Below are 19,485 nucleotides of genomic sequence, written 5' to 3' on the forward strand. Positions count from 1 at the left end.
CGGGAGGAGTCCCCAGGGGAACTCGGACTGCAGAGATGATCTGAGAGACCTGTGTAACACCGTATCGAGAAGCATTTTAAAGGGCTAGCTGAGAGTATAAAAATAAGAAGAGCAAAAAATGGTCCAAGAAGAAAAAAATGTAATCGTAGCATCCTCTTTGGCTCAGCAGCAAACAGTAAACAATAAAGTTTTAATAAGGAAAATGCAGTAGACAGGGATGTAAAGTAAGTGAAACCTTGGTTGGTTACAGTAAGAAGACAGTAGAGGACGTCGGAAAGTTACACAGTGAGGCAGGAAGGAGTGGAGATGCCGGGCAGGCCCATGCCAGACCCCAGCCCACACCGTGAGCAGCTGAGCTCCTATCCGGTCCCGCCTGGACCTGGCCAAGTCCACGTCAAAGGTCAGAAAGACACAGCCCAAACCAGAGACAGAGTGAAACCTGGAGGGTGCTGAGGGAATGAACCCTTCTTACTGCATCTGCTTGTGAACTGAATGACCTTCATATAAGGAACACTCATCACTTTTGGATTTTTAAGTAGTTTCTTTTTTTTTTTTTTTAAATAAAGAAGATGGCGTTTTAGCCTTTCAGGAAAACCTTTACTATTACTTTAAATAAGAACATCAAACACTCTAAAACCCTGGATCAAGTTTTAGTGTTAAATAAACACAATAAAATTAATAAATACCATAGACCCCTCCCCCCATAACTGTTAACTCTAAAACACTATAAAAATGCATGGTACTATTATATTTAAATATCAGTGCAAGTTGCTCTCAGAGTTATGATTATTAGACATCTTGTACCACCCCACCATTTCCCCACCCCCACTCGGTTTGGTTTTTACAAATCTGTACGAGCCGCTGTATCCATCTTAATCCTTGTTACACAGTAAACAGGCCCAATATGCATGTGCAGATGAATGAATGAATGAGTGAATGAATGAATTCAGGGATAGCCAAAGAATGAACACCTTCTTGGAGCTTTTTCTGAGGTTTTATAAGACATAAAGTTTGCTTTATGTTAAAAGATAGATGGATCTCACATGCTAATTCATGGGGAAGAGGCTCTTCATAGAAAAATGTTAAACCACGAAGAAATAGCAAAGGGAGAGAACTGCTTTGAAAGCTGATTGTTGAATATGAACACCTGGCAATTACAACCCCAGGGAGGGAGGGTGGGAGGCATCACCCTCCCAACATCCTATAGCCCCAGCATCCCCACCATAAACACAGAGCATTGAGACCCTCCCAAACTGAAGGGCTGCTTTCCTGTCTGCCAGGGGGCGAAGCAGAGACCAAGGAAGGCAGCAAAGACACAGCACCAGTCCACTGTTTGGAGCTTCTAAGAATTTAAAGCCCCAACAGAAAGGATGGCACGCTCCTCCCTCAAGTCCTCCCCTAAGGCTGCAACTGCAGCTCAAGGTGAGCGAGAGGGCGGGACCCTACCCACGGCAGATCCTCAGGTGTCAGCTGACCTAAGTGGAAATTGGGAAGGAAACAGCGAGCCCGGCACTGTCCTAGGCACACAGTCCCAGTGGGGGAGAAGACAGACAAAGATCACAAACCTTATAGAGCCTGCATGATAGAGGGAAAACCAAACTGTACAGAAGATAAATAAATTATACAAGGTACCAGAGATCTGGCTGGATAATGATAGTAAAAAATGAAAAAAAAAAACCAACCAGCACAGGTCTTATTTAAATAGATGCAAAAGTGAGATTTGCATCAATCCCACAACTGCCTTAGTTCACTGTAGAGGTAAATGGTCCACAAACTTCATGCTGGATCAGATGTAATAAGTCTGATTGCGAAATGCAGTTGGGCTGACTTCTCCCTGTGCTATGCCCTCTCTGCTTCTTAAAATCAGTGAAACAGAACTTACTTCTGGTTCTACTTCCCCTGCAGCCAGACCCATTACATGGTCTGGAGCGGAGATCCGGGCTGCATCCTGCCTCTGTCTGCACCGAGCTGGACGGCTGTAGGCGGGCCACAGCTTAACCTCCCAGACCACAGACCAGCATCTGGAAGGGTGGGAACTGTCACGATGCTGAGTGTGATGACCCAGACCAAGGTGTGGACCCCGCAGGCCTCACACATGCTCCTCTCTTTCCCAGCTCTGTCTGCATCCTTGAGCAGCTGACGGCGAGGCAGCATTCATTGTCCAGAAGCAACATCCAGGCCTCAGGACACAAACCTTCAAGGAGTCGTATGCTAGGTGTCAGGGCTAGGGGAGCAGAGAGGGCTGCCAGATTCTGGAAGCTCTAGCTGTAGGATGTGGACGGGACGGTGCAATCCAACCCCGTGGCTTTTCAGTGTTCACCTTGACACCCCGGTTCTCCAGCTGTGGCCCCAGTCTCAGACACAGCAGACCCAGCCTACCCCTCAAGCACAAGCCTCCCGCCCTCTGGTCTTCCTTCAGCTCTTCTCTCCAGGCCTTCCTCCCCACAGGCTGTCCCCTCTTACAGGAACACTCCCCCCATCTCCAAACTCCACTTAGATGTCAGCTTGAGAGTCACTTCCCCAGGGACCTTCCTGACACCCACTGCCTGTGCTCCCACGGATCCTGCACTTCCCATTTCTGTTCTCGTCACACTTGCAAAGGCTTGTTTAACAAGCAGCTTCCCCTCTAGAGGCCTGTTCCCTAAGGAGTCTCAGCTGTCTTGTCCCTGTGTGTCACCCATGCTTTTCACAAGGCCTGGCCCCGAGCAGGCGCGCTGCAAAGATCTGGCAAAACTCAACTGAATTGAAGGGCACGTCAGCCTCACGTGCAGTGAAAACGACTGGGCAGCTCATGGGGCAGGTTCAAGTCCCAGCTCAGCCGCGCGGGTACCTCAACTGCCTGGTTTGTACACTGCAGGGGTGGCTGGCTGACCTGTCAGCCCCTCTAAGCTCCAACACGCAAATGAAGGCAGAGAAATGGACATCTGTCTGCCTGCTTGACTCTGAGCTAGGGTTTTAGGGTGAGGCCGGATGAACCCATCGCCCAGGCCAGCATTTATTGACAGTTGTCCCTGGGCCCTGTGCTGGGTGCTGGGGGCAAAGGATTGCGATGGGCATGCCTGCCTGAAGGGGCACAGCCAACACCTGAGACCATTCACCAGCCCAAAGGGCTCAGATAAAGTCATCCAGGGTCAAGAAGCAGGAAGGAAGCAAATGCCCAGCATCATGGCCGGGATGGCTTTCTGGGCTGACCTAGGAAGTTCAGCTCAAGGGATCTTGGAATCCATCCTTGCCCGGACAGAGGGGAAGGTGACAGAGCGAAGGTCACACTGCTCCATCTTGGGGAAAGGGTGTCTGAGGTGGAAAAGCCTTTGAATAAACCAACGAGAGACATTTTCTGCAAACGCATAATGGCTTTTGGCCTCATGGATTCCAGCTTTTGGAACCAGAGGCTTAAAAACTGGCAGCCCACAAGCCACATCTGCCCATGGATATGTTTTTTTTGGCAGACAAGGTTTTACATTTTTAAAAAATTAGTTCCATCGTTTATAAAACTGGATGGTTTCACATAAGAATCCAAATGTCCAGCTTCTCTGCAAAAACAGGCAGCGTCAGACTAAAGATGGGAGAAGATGCCTTAGGAAGCAAGGTCCCTCAGGGTTCTGGGGCAAGGGTGGGCAAGCGAAGACCTAGGTGGGTAGAACCCAAAGCTGGGAAAGCTCCGACGGCCATAGACCCCAAAGCGTTCACTGCCGAAGTCAGCTAAACAACCAGCTACAGCCTCTGGAGGCAGGGCAGGCCACCCCCTAATGGCCCCAGTCCCCACCACTCCCTGCAGCCTCATACAACAAACCTCACTCGTGCACATTATTACCGGCTCCTGTAGGCATCTAGCCACTAGCCTCTTAGAAATACACAGGCATAAGCGTCGTAAACACACCCAATCCACAAGCCTCCTTCCCCATAATCTCCTCCACCACCCCAACACCCAACCTCCAGTGGCAGAAAATCTGGTTGGCATTGGAGCTAAAGGCTACCTCCTGCAAAGAGCACACATCCACCTCCACCCAGGAGAACAGTGAGAAACTTTCTATGTGGATGCCTGCCAACTACAAGGTGTTTCGTAAAGATATACTGAATAATTGACAATCCATCTGACGTGCGTTGTGCTTTTATCACCACACACCTGCTTTACGGTGTCCGTAAAAAACACAGACACGTCAAACTCTGGGGGAAGCATTCACACAACTTATTCATGAAAAAGCAATCATACTCGATGAGAAACTCTCAATGACTTAAATCATTATTTTTACTTTAAACATTTGAACAGCTCCATTTAAAAATAGATTAACAAGGCTTCCCTGGTGGCGCAGTGGTTACGGGACACGGGTTTGAGCCCTGGCCCGGGAAGATCCCACATGCCACGGAGCAACTAAGCCCGTGCGCCACAACTACTGAGCCTGAACTCTAGAGGACGCAAGCTACAACTACTGAGCCCAAGTGCCACAACTACTGAAGCCCGCGCTCCTAGAGCCTGTGCTCCTCAACAAGAGAAGCCACCACAATGAGAAGCCAGCGCACCGCAACGAAGAGTGGCCCCCGCTCGCCGCAACTAGAGAAAGCCCGCGTGCAGCAACGAAGACCCAACACAGCCAAAAATTAATTAATTTTAAAAAATAGATTAACACACTTTTTAAAAAAATTGTTAATATTTGATCAATACCACATAGGTTATTCTGAAGTTTAAATCTTCCCCCAAATCCAATATAGATCAGATTTCCCTAGGCAATTTCAAAATTTATTGGAAAGGCAAATGTAACTTTATAAGGAAAGAAGAAAATTACCAAGAATGTGATTATAGAGTAGAAGTACCTGCTTTTTATCTTGTGTTTTCTTAAAATCTTCACATGCTAGCCAAAATAAAACATTTTCTTCACTGAATTCCTTTTTTAAAAATTCCTGTGGATGAAAAGAAGAAAAAATATCAAACAGTATTCTACTTAAAAAACAAATAATCATTTCCCTTCAAGAACTAAGTCAAAATTCAACAAACGAGGGTGTTCATTCACCCTGTAAAAGCTCTACCCTGAAAACAAAGTGTATGTTTAATGTTAAAGCTGGAATTTCATATGCATTTGAACTTAATGGGTTTGACACTCTGAAAAAGAGTAAACATGAAGTAGGAATCTACTCACCATTCTCAATTGACAATAAGTTACCAAAAAGTAAATTAAAGTGGAAGATATATTAGTTCCTTCCAGACAGTGTTTAAACAAAGTACATTCCTTCAAAATCAGGCTCATTTTTTAAACAAAAGAAAAGAAAACATACTAAGCATGTCTAAAAATGCCACAATGAAAACCATTTCAAGCTGGAGGTGTGCTTTCTTTTGGCAGGTGTTGGGGGCTTAGTGGCACAGCCAGCTATCCTGCTGTGCACGGAAAAGTTTTCTCCCCGAGATCTAGACGGTGCTCTAGATGGTGGTCCTGTGTCCAGAAATGCCTGCTACCCGCTCCTTGGAGTCTGCTACAGAGACCAACGGCATCAGGGCTTATCCTGGCCTGACCCAGGACTTAAAAGACGAAAGTCAGTGGGACTCAGGCAGATACAAGGCATTCTTGAAATTCACCTGTGCTTCTTTTGACACTTGGGGTTTCTGCAGGCCATTTCTAGGCAGCCCTGACACTTCCCCATCCACCTGCTCTCCTCTCTGAGTTCATCTTCACTTTGTCAGCTGAGGTCCAGCCTCTTTCACTCTGTTAATATGTATCCTGAGAATCCCCAACATACAAGTGAACAAACCTTCACACCAGAGAGGCCCAGACCACCCCCTCCCAGGTGTCACAGAGCTGGAAATTCTTTGTAGATTCTGCCAGTGAGCACAGTACCTCTTCCTCATCACCCCACCCAGCTCCCATCTAGCTATGTAAAAACCAGAAAGAGGGACTTCCCTGCTGGCGCAGCGGATAGGACTCTGCGCTCCCAATGCAGGGGGCTCAGGTTCAATCCCTGGTCAGGGAAATAGATCCCACATGTATGCCACAACTAAGAGTTCGCATGTCACAACTAGGGAGCCTATGTGTCAAAACTAAGGAGCCCGCCTGCTGCAACTAAGACCCGGTGCAACCAAATAAATTAAAAAAAAAAAAAACAGAAACAGTCTGTGCACGCCCCTCCGTGCTGGTCCACGACTGCCCAGGAAAGCATTTCCATCTTGGTCATGACAGGTGAGAAGTTCTGCTTCTCAAGTTGGGCCAGACAGTGTTAAAACCTGGCCTGTGCTCCACCCACAGGCTTCTAAACTTCTTTGTATGTGCGTCGAGCCCAGTGAACAACGAAAAAAGTCAAACCCTGAATCTTTTCACGCCTTCCGGGTCTTCAAGCAGATTCTCCAGAGAAGCCGCCCATTTGTCTGCGCTCTTGGGGTTCTGGTGGCTGCTGCTGGAACTCCCATCACTGTCGTGGATGTCTGCAAAGCGAAGTTTAGACTGTGTATGTGGCCCAAAGATACTGTCATCTTATAACGGGCATTATGATCATCACCATCGCCATTATGGCTAAGATGTAATAGTAAGTTATATGCCAGAAGCTGCTCTCCGTGCTTGACACCGTGAATTCATTCTAGTCCCGACAACAACCTTATGAAGGGCATGCTGCTATTCCCTCCATTTCACAGATGCGGGAAACTGTGGCTCCGAGTTGAGAAGGGACTTGTCATTTCCCAACACTCCCCATATATCCTTCCCCCACCCACGTGTCCACTGGCTGACCCACAGGCAGCCTTCAAGTCTCCCTCAAGCCCTCCTCCCAGGGACCTTGACTCAACAGCAACTCTTCCCCCATTACATTCTGTGCACAGTCTTATAATTATCCTGCTGTGTTGTGACTGCACGACTGGCGCTCACCAGTCTGAAAGCTCCTCTGCATCTTGATCTTGTATCTCCAGCAGGTAGCTCATTGCCTGGCACATAGATTAAAGTGTGTACCAGGGCCGGGACTAGGGTGGGGAAAGGGAGGCACTGGCCAGAGGTGCAAAATTTAAGGGGGTGCTCAAAAAACTCAGGCATCAGGTAAATGAGGTTTTCATGCAATATTCTGAAAAATCAAAATTAATGCAAAAAATTCCAAAATGAGCAAAATACCAAAAATTTAAATAAAGACAGGATCATTATAACTGATTTTTCCTTGTGCCTCTCAGGCTCCAATATGTCTCGGCGGGACGCTGTTACGAAGGGCATAGGCTAAATGAATCAGTGACTTTGCACCTGCACATCTGCTGCACTCTCTTACTCTTACCTCTAAAAAGAGCCTCTTGACTAAAGGAAAGGGGACGGGGACCTCCAACTAACACACTCTGGCTACTTGCCTGAAGGAGGAAGTAACAACACAAACACACCTCATCTACAGAATTTGGCCCCTTCCTGGAGTCAAGGGAAAATCCATGGAATGTCACTTCGGATGGGCCCAGGTTCCAAAGCCAGTTTTGTCAATTCGAACTATGTGAACATGGGCAAAACTCTGTGTAAGATGAAGATAATCCCCCTATCTCTTGGGGTTATCAGAAGGATTAAAGGAGGAAACACATCAGGCACCTAGATGCTCACAGTGTACCCTCAAAAAATATTAGTTCTTCTCTCTGCTTCCTTAAAATAATGATTTATCAAGTGAACTATTTTTATAGCTAATACTTCTTTTCTCCACTGCTTTCTTTTTTTTCAAAGTAGAGACATGTCTCTCTAAAGAAAAGTTTGAATCTGGGAGAAAATAAACTTTAAATTAAGAAATCAGCAAAACAATCATTTTAAAAGGATAAATTTTAAAAGTCTTATGAATATTAATTGCTGCAAGTAGCTAGGTGGTCATATGGTTTCAAATGTTTTTGGAGGAAAGTTGTATCAGAATATGTTGAACATGGAAGTAATGCAGCTTCTGTGATCTACTGTATTCTATTGGAGGTCAACAAACATATTAATTTCTCAAGCAGCTGAGACTCGGTCTCCTAGCATCTGGGAAAACTACCTGGGTTCTATACATTGATTGGCTGATTTAGGCTAAATAAAGCAGAAGCAATATGCATTGGTGATGGAGCACATAAGAGAGTTGTTTGGGACAAATCCATTCCTTTACTTGAGAGGCAAACTCACTCAAACACCACAAATGGACCTGACACTTCTCTAAAGTGAATCTTCAGTTCGTGGAGATTAAATTAGTTCTCTGCTCTCTTTGCAAATGTTAAAACGGCAAGCTTCTGAACACTGCATTTCTTCCCAATGAAGTATAAATCAAATTAAAAGATCATTATCGTAAGAAATTTCTGCAACAGGGTTCATTCTGCCAAGCATTTCACAGATTTACTCCCTGTTCTCTACCCAGAGAATACAGTTTGACAGTTTACTCCACTCCCCTAGCAGATCTTCTCTTAAGTAAATAAATTAGAGACACAAGTTCGCTGTTCCGGAAAAATCGTAGGTAGCCAGAAATTTCTCTCGTCATTGCAGAACAACTGCTTTGGCTATAACTTTTCAACCTTGGCCTGTAGTGATTCCAAAACTCTTGACGTTCTTTTCAATAATAAACCAAACCACATTTGGGTTTTCACAGCCTCACTGTCTTGCAAATAAATACACTTGGTGGATTCCCATTTAGCCAATAGAGTGCTCTGGTTAACTAGGTCTTCTGGTTAACTGAGAGATAAGATAGCCATCCCCACGGTGAGACAATTGCTCCCTCCTCACTCCCCTCTTTTATTTCATACTCTAGTCATTTTGCATATTAGGTTTCTGTGCTGGCTTTCGTGTGAACAAAAAGTTTTACAACTCAAAACCCACTCATCTGATCTAGTCTCCTTATTTAACAGACTGAGAAATAAAGGTCCAGAGGGTAAGGTGACCCAGCTAAGGAACTGCTGGATGGAACCAGTACTGGGACTTAAATATGCGGGCAATTGTCCCCACCAGGACCACCTCTATGGAACCCCAGGGTGCCTCGGAACACAGGAGTTTGCAGATGGGTGGCCCTTCCTTTCAGTTCCCTCCTAGGCTACCATTTCCCTTCCATCGATATCATGAAATACGTCTATGGCTGACACTGTTACAGAGGCACAGAGTTTTCAGAGCTGGCCCAGAAAGCATATACCAAGACACAGAAAGTATCGCCATAGCCATGGTTATTAGTTTCGGCTTTGGTGCCATGGATAAAGAGAAATTTCTTCTTGCCCTTCTGCTCACCTTCTGCCCTAGCATTCCTTTTACTATAGGAATCTTCTACTCAAACTCTACTGCCATGTGTTTTCACTTTTCCAGAAATACTGACTTGAATTTTGCCAAGACTTCCTGATCATCTTTTCATTTTGATTAAGGCCTTTGGCTACGCCTTTTTTTTTTAATCCTTCTTGATTGGTATCAATATAGATAGGTATCTCTAGTTAGAGCAACATTTGCAAACTCCATTCACTTAATGATGTCTCTCTTTTCCAAGTCATTATCCCCAACCTCCAATGAGACTGGCAGAGGTCCACTCCATTTGGCAATGCCCTAAGAGACTGCCCCCTAACCTGAGGCATTTCCATTTCTCAGGATCCTCGTCGGTACAAGTAGACTTCCCCTATTTTCCGATGCATGTAAGTAAGGGCTTCCTAAGACAACTTGGTTCACTTTAAATGTTACAATCAGTCCAATGATGTATAGGAGAAAGAAATAACCTTTCTTCACAGCAAGCAAGTTTACTTCTGAGCTTAAGAATAAAGCAAAAACAAGAGTTCCCAGCTTCCCAACTCCTTCCCAGTTCCTGGCACTTGGAAACACAAAGGTCCAACACTCTTCTTTCCTTTTTCATTGATAAAAGTTTCCATTTTAGATGGATTACACAAGAAGGTAGGTTGGGAATGCACAGCTGGAAAAAGAGTTAAACCTATCTTTCTAGCAGCTTTAAGATCACTCAAGCTAGTAAGGAGCAGGTGGTGATGACATTTGTTTGTTCCCATTTTGTCCAGCCCTGCTCATTTGTTGTTGTCATTTAGATCATCTGTAAAACATTTCTGCAATGAAAAAAATAATTTTTTTTTACCTCCTGGGCCCTTCAAAGCATTTTAGAGCTTCAGATTTTTGCAGGCACGATACTTACGTTTCAATATACTCATCTTCAGATGAATCTGTCATTGGCTAATAATAACCATTAACACTTACAAATCATTCACAATGTGCTGGGTACTATTCCAAGCTTTTTCCATGGGTTAAATCATTCTGTTCTCACAACGACCCTCAGATGTGCTTAGTAGTATCCTCACTTCACAGATGAGGAAACGGAGGCACAGTAACTCGCAAGGGGCACCCAGCTAGAAACGGGGAGTCACGGTCCAAGCCCAGGTAGTCCTGCCTCCAGAGCCCAGGTCAATGGGCTGCCATTGTTAGTTTTGATATCTGCTGATCTTCACATTCACAGAAGCCAGAACATGATGGCCTTGACAAGAATGATAACACTTATGTGTGAGAAGACTGCAAAAACGAAGAGTCCAATTCCTTGCAGACAAAAACCCACCTACGACTGGGCCAGAATCATCCAGCACATAAACACAACGGGCAGACGCTTTCCATGTACGTTTACGCTGTTCTGTGTGGTAAAAGCTGTTATTTCAAAGCCGGCACGGCATCCAGGTACAGAGGGCTGAGGCTGACTGCTTGCAGCACATTGTGTGATGCATTATTTATAGATGCCATGATGTCATATCTAACAGAGACCTTCTCCAGACAGTAATTCCTTGGAAATCCATACTCAGAAGGCATCTCTAACACTCATCAGAACAAATTCCTGCTATTAGTCTTCAGGAAGGTCTGGCTAATGGTCCTGCATAGACAATCTCCCCAAGTCAAAGATTTTAGTAAGCTTTCAATATCCAGCTTCCTCAACAGTAGAGTCAACTTACATCCTCAGAGGGTTTGTCAAAGGCACCCCCCAAACGCACGGCACGTTAAAGAAAACAAACTAAACATTCAAGCCCAGGAAAAGGCAGAAATGTTAACCCTAAATTCTAATGTGGTTTGGTACCACACACACACACACCATACTCCTTTAAAATAATCAGGGAAAGTACACACCCCACAAAACTGATTTAAAACCTCATATCACCTATTATCACATCAAACATCACATTTTTTTAAAAAGTCATCCCACTTAGAAGCAGAGAATCCGTTTTCACAACTGGTGATCCATGTAAGGCTCCAGAGAAACTGGGTCATGGAAACCCTCTATCTAAATATTACTTAAGTGTTTATCAGCTCCAGTATCTAGCTTCTGAGAATAATGAGTGTTCAGGCATGCAATTCCCTTGGTAGGGAGGTTTGCATGAACTGCCATTAGCAGAAAATAAAAATAAAATCATTTTGAAATAATCATACTGATAGCAAGCATCAAAGACCAGAGCAGGCCAACAGGCTGGAGAGGTCAGCTGGGCTCGGAAACGGCCTCATGGCAGTTTTCCCACAAGGTCTGAGGCCTCAGAAAAAGTCAAGTTGCTCAGCCGAGCCCTCCAGAGGCCCCCTGTGCACCTGCATCTGCACCACACACACCCCTACCTCTACCCTGCCCGCCAGCACCCAGCGATGGGTGAGCTGAGGGCATATCTGATAGCCAAAGGGGTGGGGAGCCTTCCTTACGTGCCATGCTCTGGGGTCTGCCTGGGGAGGTCCCCGCAGCCCAAAACTCCGCTGCCTTCTCAGAGACGCTTTGTGCGAGACAGACGGGGGCTGTGGGGCTCCAGAGCACCCTTTTGGATCCAGAGGAAAAGCAAACCTCAACATCCTCTTCTGAGTGGACTAAACAACAGATGGCCCCAGTTTCCACTTTCTACCAGAGGGAAGGAAATAAGGACGCCAGACTGTCATCTGTAGCTTCCCTAGAATCCTCACTTTCTAGGCAAAGGCCCAGAAAAAATAAAAACTACCCAGGATCCCAATTCTGGAGGTGAAAGTGAAGACCCTGTCCATATTTCTTCTCACTTTCCAGAAGCCCCCATGCTTCCTCTGGGACCTGACTTATGCGGAAATGTGCCCTTGCTCTCCCCTGGCCCCCACCTCAGGGAAAATAAGTAACTTATTCCCTCCGGTGTCAGTAGGGTAGACTGTGTATTTCTTGAGAGTAAGAGCTGTGTCTTCCTCAGGGTCTGCAGTGCCGGGCACTCTTGTATAGATTTATAGTGATAGCTGTTTTCTGATAGAATGTCAGGTTGAGCGGGGGACAAAACAGAGAGGAGGATGACGGTTGTAAAAAGAGATGGCATTTACTGAACACTGACCACATCCCATCTCAACCTCACAGCCCTTGGAGGTTGGGTCCATCGGTGGCCCATTTTACAGATGAGGAAACTGAGGCACAACAAGGTTAAATCGTTTGCTCCAAAGGGGAAAGCCAGGAAGTCGATGAGCTGGGACTCAACCCTAGGCTGTCTGGCTGCAGAGGCTGTTAAGGGAAGGGCAGGGAAAGACGCAAGAAATAAAAGGCAGGTCCATTTTCTCAGGGAAATTAAAAATAATTGAGAAGATGAAGCCAGGCATTCCCAGATGGCATCTGGCTGCAATGCCACACACTGCCATGAAGTTTTCTTCACTGGTCCATGAAAGAATGAGAATAAGCAGAAGGAAATATTTACCAAGTGAGCTGTGCTGATCGAGTGGGACAGTGTTGGGTTGTCTTTTTTAAGTAAGTAATTACATTTATTTACAGGGTACAAAAGACAAGAGCTACACAAGGGAGCACAGTGGGACAGGTCTTCCTATCGCCCCTGTCCTTCAGCGACCCAGAGCCTCTCCCCTAGAAGCAACAGCCTCTGGAAGATTCTTGTGTATCAGGACAAGTTCTTTACGTGAGATTATATCTCTCCTACTATTTGGGGTGTTGAAACATCCTTCATTTGTGGGATGATAAAGACAGTTGATGATGGTATTGTTGGTTTTTAATGTCCTAACTGGAGAAAGAAAGAAAGAAAAGAAAGAAGGAAGGAAGTGGAGCAGAGAAGCAGGGAGGCGAGGAAGGAAAGAGAAAAGCCCACCGCTCCACACTCACTCTCTAAATACACACGAGCAAGATGACACACTGGATACTGTGTGAGGTCACGCAGGCAGCTCTGGGCTCGGTCAGAGATCTGAGTCCCCTGGTCTGTCCCTTCTGAAATGGGCGGCCTCTGCAGCTGTCCGGGGAGAGACAAGATGGGCAGGCTGCATTTCAGGTGCAGAGAGGGAGGCAGGAGGCCTGGAAGAGCGGGCCTCCTGGAGCTTTGGGAGAGGACACAGGACAGAGGTGGGAATGTCCAGCCACCCAAGGGCGGGGCGGGCAGTGGGGGGACTGGGCGAGAAGGCAAGCCAGATGAGGGGTCCCTGAGCCCACCACAGAGCGGGGACAGCAGAGCCGACCCACAGGCACTCGGCGGGGCCCTCGAGAGATGGGAACCTACTGGGAAGGGAAATTGGTCCCCGGAAGTCTGCAAGGGACTGTTTGGCTCCAGTGTGCGCCTCCGGACAGCTCTTATCGAGGAGCTGCTTCTGTCGCCTGCCTGGGCCCCCGCTGCCACCCCCGGGGCTGCTGCCGTAGAGAGCTATCTGGCGGAAGCAGAAGAAACTGGTGAGCGTAAATTTAGTACAATTTAAACAGCAAGTTCCCAGAGCCCAGCGGCAGGGGGCCGAGGGGATTACTCAACCCCAGGGAGGGAAATGACTCAGTTCACCCAGAAAGCCCTAGGAAATGGCCCAGCCAGGCACCTGCCTGGTTTCCACAGTTTCTAACAGTGAGTAAAGGAGACATCAGTTCATACATCATACAGTCTGTGAAGGCAAGTAAAGCACCCCGAGCGCCCGGCACCCACCAGTCCGCGAGCTGCCCGCGGTGGTGTTCAGGTCGCCACACGTGTATAAACCACGCCCCTCGCTCAGCCCCGCCTCTCTGTGCCCGCTTCGTTCTCCCTGAATCTGAAGGCCCGGCTCAGTGATGTTCGGCAGGGAAAATTTCCCCCAGCAGCCAAGCCGGCCATTAAATTGTATGTCAACTGTCATCTTTAAATAAAAACTTAAGCCCTGCCATAAATCTGAAACTGGTCCCAGAGGTTTAATGGGATAATGTATAACAGGCTCTGGGCGGGGGAGCGGGGAATTCCCCTGGCGGTTCAGCCAGTGTTCTGCTCGCAGGGGGCGGTGGAAGGCCGTGGCTCTGGCTTTGCTTTTCAAGCGAAGAGCATCCCATGTACCATCAACAGTGCAAGTCGCTGTGGGGGGCAGGGTGGGTGCACAGAATCCTTGGCGGGGTCCTCACACTTAAGTGGCGTAAGAATCGACTGTCAAAAATGCAGCCAACTCTCCCTCCCACCTCGGGTCCGCAGGACTGAATCCGGGACGGGGCGGGGTCTGGGGGGGCCTGGAAAGCTGCATTTTGTCGAGCCCACCTCCACTCCCACCCCCTTGTGGTTCGTGAACACACTTTGAGAAAGCTCAGGAAGGAGAATATTTGCCCTTTGAATCGCACTTTGAAACCTGGAATTAAGCGTTGGGAGCACCAAACTTCAGTTTAAAGACATTGTCTCCAATAAGATTTTGCAGAAAAGCAAGAAAGGTTTGGAGTAAAAGGAGCTGGGAGGCAGGACTGCAGCCAGGCTCAAATCAGGGTCCAGCAGGGATGGATCCGGTTTTTGTGGGGCCAGAAACTTACACAATCTGGAGAGCCACTTTAAGGAAAATAATTCAAAATCACCAAAAAAACACACACAAAAATCAGTCCACGGTCCCATGGATCACTTGGCTGGCTTCCCAGTGCCTTTGCCTCGGGGCCCACATTCCCCCTTTCTCACTGCTGGGTGGTGATGACCAAACTGGCAGGGGCTCATTTGTCCTTTCCCATCAGGGGGTAGACATTAAACCTAAAAGTCATAAAGAAATCGGGCTCTTGGAAGTCTGGCATTTAATACCAATCCATGATTTTTAGCTACTGATCTTTCTATCAGTGACCTAACCACATTTCATCAGACTTAAAATGTGTTACCCTGAAAGAGGTACACTACACTGGTGTCCCTAAAACTGCCACCAGTCTTTCTGGGGTACAACCTGCCCACGTGCAACAGCACCCCAAAACCATGTATGTCCCAAAATTCATGTGTTCTATTTGGAAGACTTCAACCCAAAAGCGAACTGTGCAGGGATGTTCAAAGCAGCTCTATTTATAATAGGAAAAGGCGGAAAAGATAAGAGCTAACCATTATTACTCAGTAATGCCATGCACTGTACTAGGGACTTCATATACATGCTTTCATGTATTTGATTCCACAGCTCTATTGAACCCACTTTACAGATGGGAAAACGGACGCAGACGTGTGCTGGTAAACCAGCTCTCCCAGGGAAAAACAAAAACAAAAAAGCTTGATGTTTAGCATCTGCTGATTTCCAAGGTGTAAATGGCCACCGGTAGCCAATTTCAAGCTACCTACGGTTTAGCAACCAGCTTCCAAATTTCCCCATAATTTAGCAATTGGCTCGGAGGTAAAGTAACTTGCCCAAGGTAGCTGAATGATAGAGTCACGGTGGGAACCAGGAGTTTAACTTCAGAGTCCAGGCTCTGACCACCACTCCGTAGGCCTGTGAATATCTAACAATAAGGAATGGCTAAAATGAACGCCCATAGGGGAATCCTTTGACCCACAGGTAACACAGAAAGGTTTACATGACCACTAACACTAACTCTGATATAAGCAATTTATAACTCTATGAAGTCCTACTTTATTAGAGTTGTCCTAAATGGTAAATGCAATAATTTGCAAAATTTGATGGATGAGAAACCAGCTTCGATTTAGCGTTTAAAGAAGGGTATTTTATTCTCATTTTGTGGATCCTTATCTACACAGAGAGGCTCTACAGCTAGTAGTGGTGGAGGTGGGATTTGGACCCAGCCAACCTACTTTCAGTCCATCCTCTTCACCACAGTGTCCCTCATAAAAGACATTAGGTGAAAAAAAGATACGGGCCAACACGTACAGCCTCTCTTGGTACTAGCAGAAGCGTCTCGGGGTGGGAGGCGGCAGAAAAGCCTCTGAACTCCAGAGTCAGGCCGAGCTGGGTTTGAAAGATTCTCCATCACCTAAGTGTGACTTGGAGCACGTTACCTAATAGCTCCTGGCTTCAGTTCCCTTCTCCGTAAAGTGGGGAGAACAATGCCTATCTCAATGGGTTGCCCTAAAGGTGAAAAGAGAATTCACAAAACAGAGTGAACACAGACCCGGGCCCACAATTAGCGCTCAAAAGGGGCTTAGCTATTAGGAGCAAAAAGGGTAAGATGGTTGGAATCAAGGGCATGGTTTCATCTTCACCACGGGTTCTTTGTCCTATCAAATCGTTCCAAATTGTGGCTGGTCCAGGGTGACAGCCAAACTGTATCCTTTGTCGGCTCTTCCCTGGCGCTAACTGCAGATGCGCCCTTCACCTGGTATTTATTCACCCTCCTTCTCTGCCCCATAGTTCGGCTCCTTGGCGCAGAACAGGCCTTGACAGCCCTGTCGGATGCCTGGGGTCCAGGCGTGCCTTTCCTGGCGCCGCGTGGGCATCATTCGCACCAACGCCCGCAGCGGAGGCAGAGGACTCCCGAAGGGAGGGAACTCGCGCGACGTTCTGCTTTCGGAATCTAGAGCCCATACTACCTCCAAAGTTTGGAGGTGTTTTGGATCTCCTTTTTCTCCCAGACCATCACTAAAAAGAAAACTGCTGTTGTTCCTCCTTTCAGACAAACTTCCTCCCCAGCGCGCCTCTCGGGGCTCTGCGCTCCCGCCGCGGCTGGGACCGCAGGGGCGCTGGACGGAGCAGGGAGAAGTGGCGCGTTCGGCCGGGGTTCCCCTCCGTGCGGCATCGCAGAGCCGCGCCCGAGCCTAGTAAGGATGCCCTGGGAGGGCAGCGCCTGCCCGGGCGGTTCATCGCAGCCCCTGCGGGCGCCCCAATCCCCAGCACGCGGGGTCCGGGGAGCTTACCTGACGGCGGCCGCTTCCTGCTCAGCCGACTCACGGCGCGGTTAAACATAGCCGCGGGCAACCCAGGGAGGAAGGAGGATCCGCTGGGCAGCGCGGCGGCTGAGCCGGAGGAAGGCGAGGAGGAGGAGCCCGCTCAGCACCGCCCCGGAGCGTGCGGCCCCCACCCTGCCGCCCTCCTCCCGGCCAGACGCCGCGTGGCGCGCTCCGTGCGCCCTGCCGGCCCGCCCAGGAGGGGGCCCTGCGGTCCCGTCCCGGGGTGCCTGGGCGGGCAGGGCGCACCCGGGTGACACCCAAACGCCGGGACCCGGCCCAGATCCCAGGACGGAGCGCACTCTCTCGGAAGTAGTCCGCGCCGCCAGGGACTTAGGAACCCTGCCCAGGTGGTTCGCGGGTCCCGGGGACCCTTCGCCGCCCGGCGGGGTTCTCCAGAGAAGCCGCCCGAGCCCCGCCCTACCCTGCCCCCAGCTCCAGCGTCCATCCCTGCCTCCCGCCCTCTCCCTGCAGCCCTGGGAAACTGACGCGGCGCCTTCAGCGCACTGCGCTTCGTGGCTCAGCGCGCTTTTACCGGGCGGCCGGCGAGGGTCACCTCCTGGTTCAGAGACCGGAAAGCTGAGGCCTCGTGGTTCTGAAAAACCCAGGTGCGGCCCACGGCCTTCACCTCCTTGCCCTCGGGTTCCTGGATCCCTGCGCGCCCGGGCTTGCCCGTCCCGCGACTCCGTGGGCGCTGGGCCTTCCCACGGCCGCGAAAGCCAGCGGGGCATCGCCAGGACCCGGGCCGCGGTGTCCGCGGGCTGAGCGAGCCGAGCCGGAGCAGGTGGGCGCCCTCTCCCGGGCCGCGCTGCGCGGGCGCCGAAATTTGGGCGCCTTCTGCCCTCGGTCTTGAGGCTCCAAGGGCGGACCTCGGGGGAATTCCGTAGGAACCCCTCAGGTTCCAGCGCGGAGCTGTGCCTCTGCCCCGCACACCGGCTGGCCGGAGACACTAACTTTCGGGACACGTGGCACACCTTTCGGCGGGGCCTTTGCGCTCAACGCTCGGAATCACTCGGGCCGCACTGCGCTCTACTTCTGATTTCTCCTCTCCCGCCGCCAGTCACCTGCTTAGGGCCGCCAGCTCCACTCGAATCTATTATCTCATTTCTTCTGCAAAACAGCCCAAGAGGGGGTATCGTTAGCCCCATTTTCTTGAGGATTTGGTTTACGAGTAATTGTCTTTCTGGCGAGTCCTACTTTTCTCCTATGTATCTGGCTTTGTCTCTAAATTAGTCTTTATTTTTAGCTGTACTAATTGCTATTTTTCTAAACTGTTCCCCAGTCGTCGGTCCCCCCTCCACCCATCCTTTCTCAGTATTTTCACTAGTTGGCATTTTCTTTTGTGTCTTCTATTCTGAGCTTCCCATTCCGCTCATTTTTCCTCCCTCCCTCTACCCACCCCTTCAGCCCCAATCCCACCCCCATCTCTGGCCTTCTGTGGTTGTTTCTCATTTCTCTCCCTACCTTTCCTTCCCCTCTCAAAGTATTTTACTCAGAGTGTTTCTAAGCACCCTGCCCCTCTGCTGCGGGTTTTCAGCTGCAACTCGAGGAGGCAGGCTATTGTGACCAGGAGCAGAGTTAGAATCGAGCTGAAAAGCTCGGTTTTTAAAGCGTCTCCTGTCGCCGGCCTCCTGCCAGCTTCCTCTCCGTTATAACGGGATTGAACCGTGATGCTTAAACTCCAGGCAGCATGTTCAGCCATTTTAAGAGTAGGACTTTCAAACTCTACAGAGTCCTGCGTACAAATGAGGTAACAATAACCAGGGAATTTGTGCAGCACCTCCCCAGAAAGCGTCTCCAGAGACCAAATTACAAGTAATTTTAACGCAGGAAGTAGGGAGACTGGCACAATGGGTGAAAGTTAGGCACAGCTAAATGTTAGGCCACTTTCCAGGTCCACCCCTGCTGTGTCCGGAAAGACACCTGCTGTGGCCTAGGACGTCCTTATGCATCTGTCCTGAGCTAAGACTGCGGCCAGACTTAGCTGGATCAGCTTTCTGAAACGAAAGGAAAATAGAACAGCTTCAAACTACTTTTACTGTCCTGTTAGCACATCAGATAGTGAGTACAAAAATAAAGACCCATGATTTAATGTTCACAGTTTAAAATCTGTTTCGGGGCATGAAAAGACTGTCTTTATGAAATTGCTATAAATACCTGTTTCAAGTGTCTGAAGATCCAAAAGCCAGTTTTCAACATGTGCTGTGCAGAAGACCATGTATAGGAGTATAGAGCCTCACAGTTCCTAAGGCTTGCCAAAAGAAAACACACACACACACCCCTCCCACGTGATTCAAGTTCTGCCTGTGGTTTGCAATGGCTGAAGGTACTCTCCATCCAAACCGCATTGCTCAGGGGCTTCCCCTTCCCTTGTGGTCCAGTGGTTAAGACTCCTTGCTCCCAATGCAGGGGTCCCCGGTTTGATCCCTGGTCAGGGAACTAGATCCCGCATGCCGAAACGAGGATCCCGCGTGCCACAGCTAAGACCCGGCGCAGCCAAATAAATGAATATAAAAAGAAAAAATAGC

The 19,485-nt window shown here is 48.6% G+C and overlaps 1 protein-coding gene across 1 annotated transcript in view; it reads right to left on the reverse strand.

Moving 5' to 3' along the window:
* Positions 1-17,026, reverse strand: part of RGS10 (regulator of G protein signaling 10) — a 36,463-nt gene extending 19,437 nt beyond the window's left edge. The window contains exons 1-3 of the mRNA XM_060126192.1: positions 16,928-17,026; positions 6,291-6,409; positions 4,813-4,899 (exon numbers count right to left, since the gene is read on the reverse strand). Of these exons, the coding sequence (XP_059982175.1) occupies positions 4,813-4,899; positions 6,291-6,409; positions 16,928-16,976 (255 nt within the window). The 5' untranslated portion in view covers positions 16,977-17,026. The remainder of the gene's footprint in view (positions 1-4,812; positions 4,900-6,290; positions 6,410-16,927) is intronic.
* Between the last annotated feature and the right edge of the window lie 2,459 nt (positions 17,027-19,485).

Source organism: Lagenorhynchus albirostris, chromosome 16 (assembly GCF_949774975.1).
Source record: "Lagenorhynchus albirostris chromosome 16, mLagAlb1.1, whole genome shotgun sequence".
Lineage (NCBI taxonomy): Eukaryota > Metazoa > Chordata > Mammalia > Artiodactyla > Delphinidae > Lagenorhynchus > Lagenorhynchus albirostris.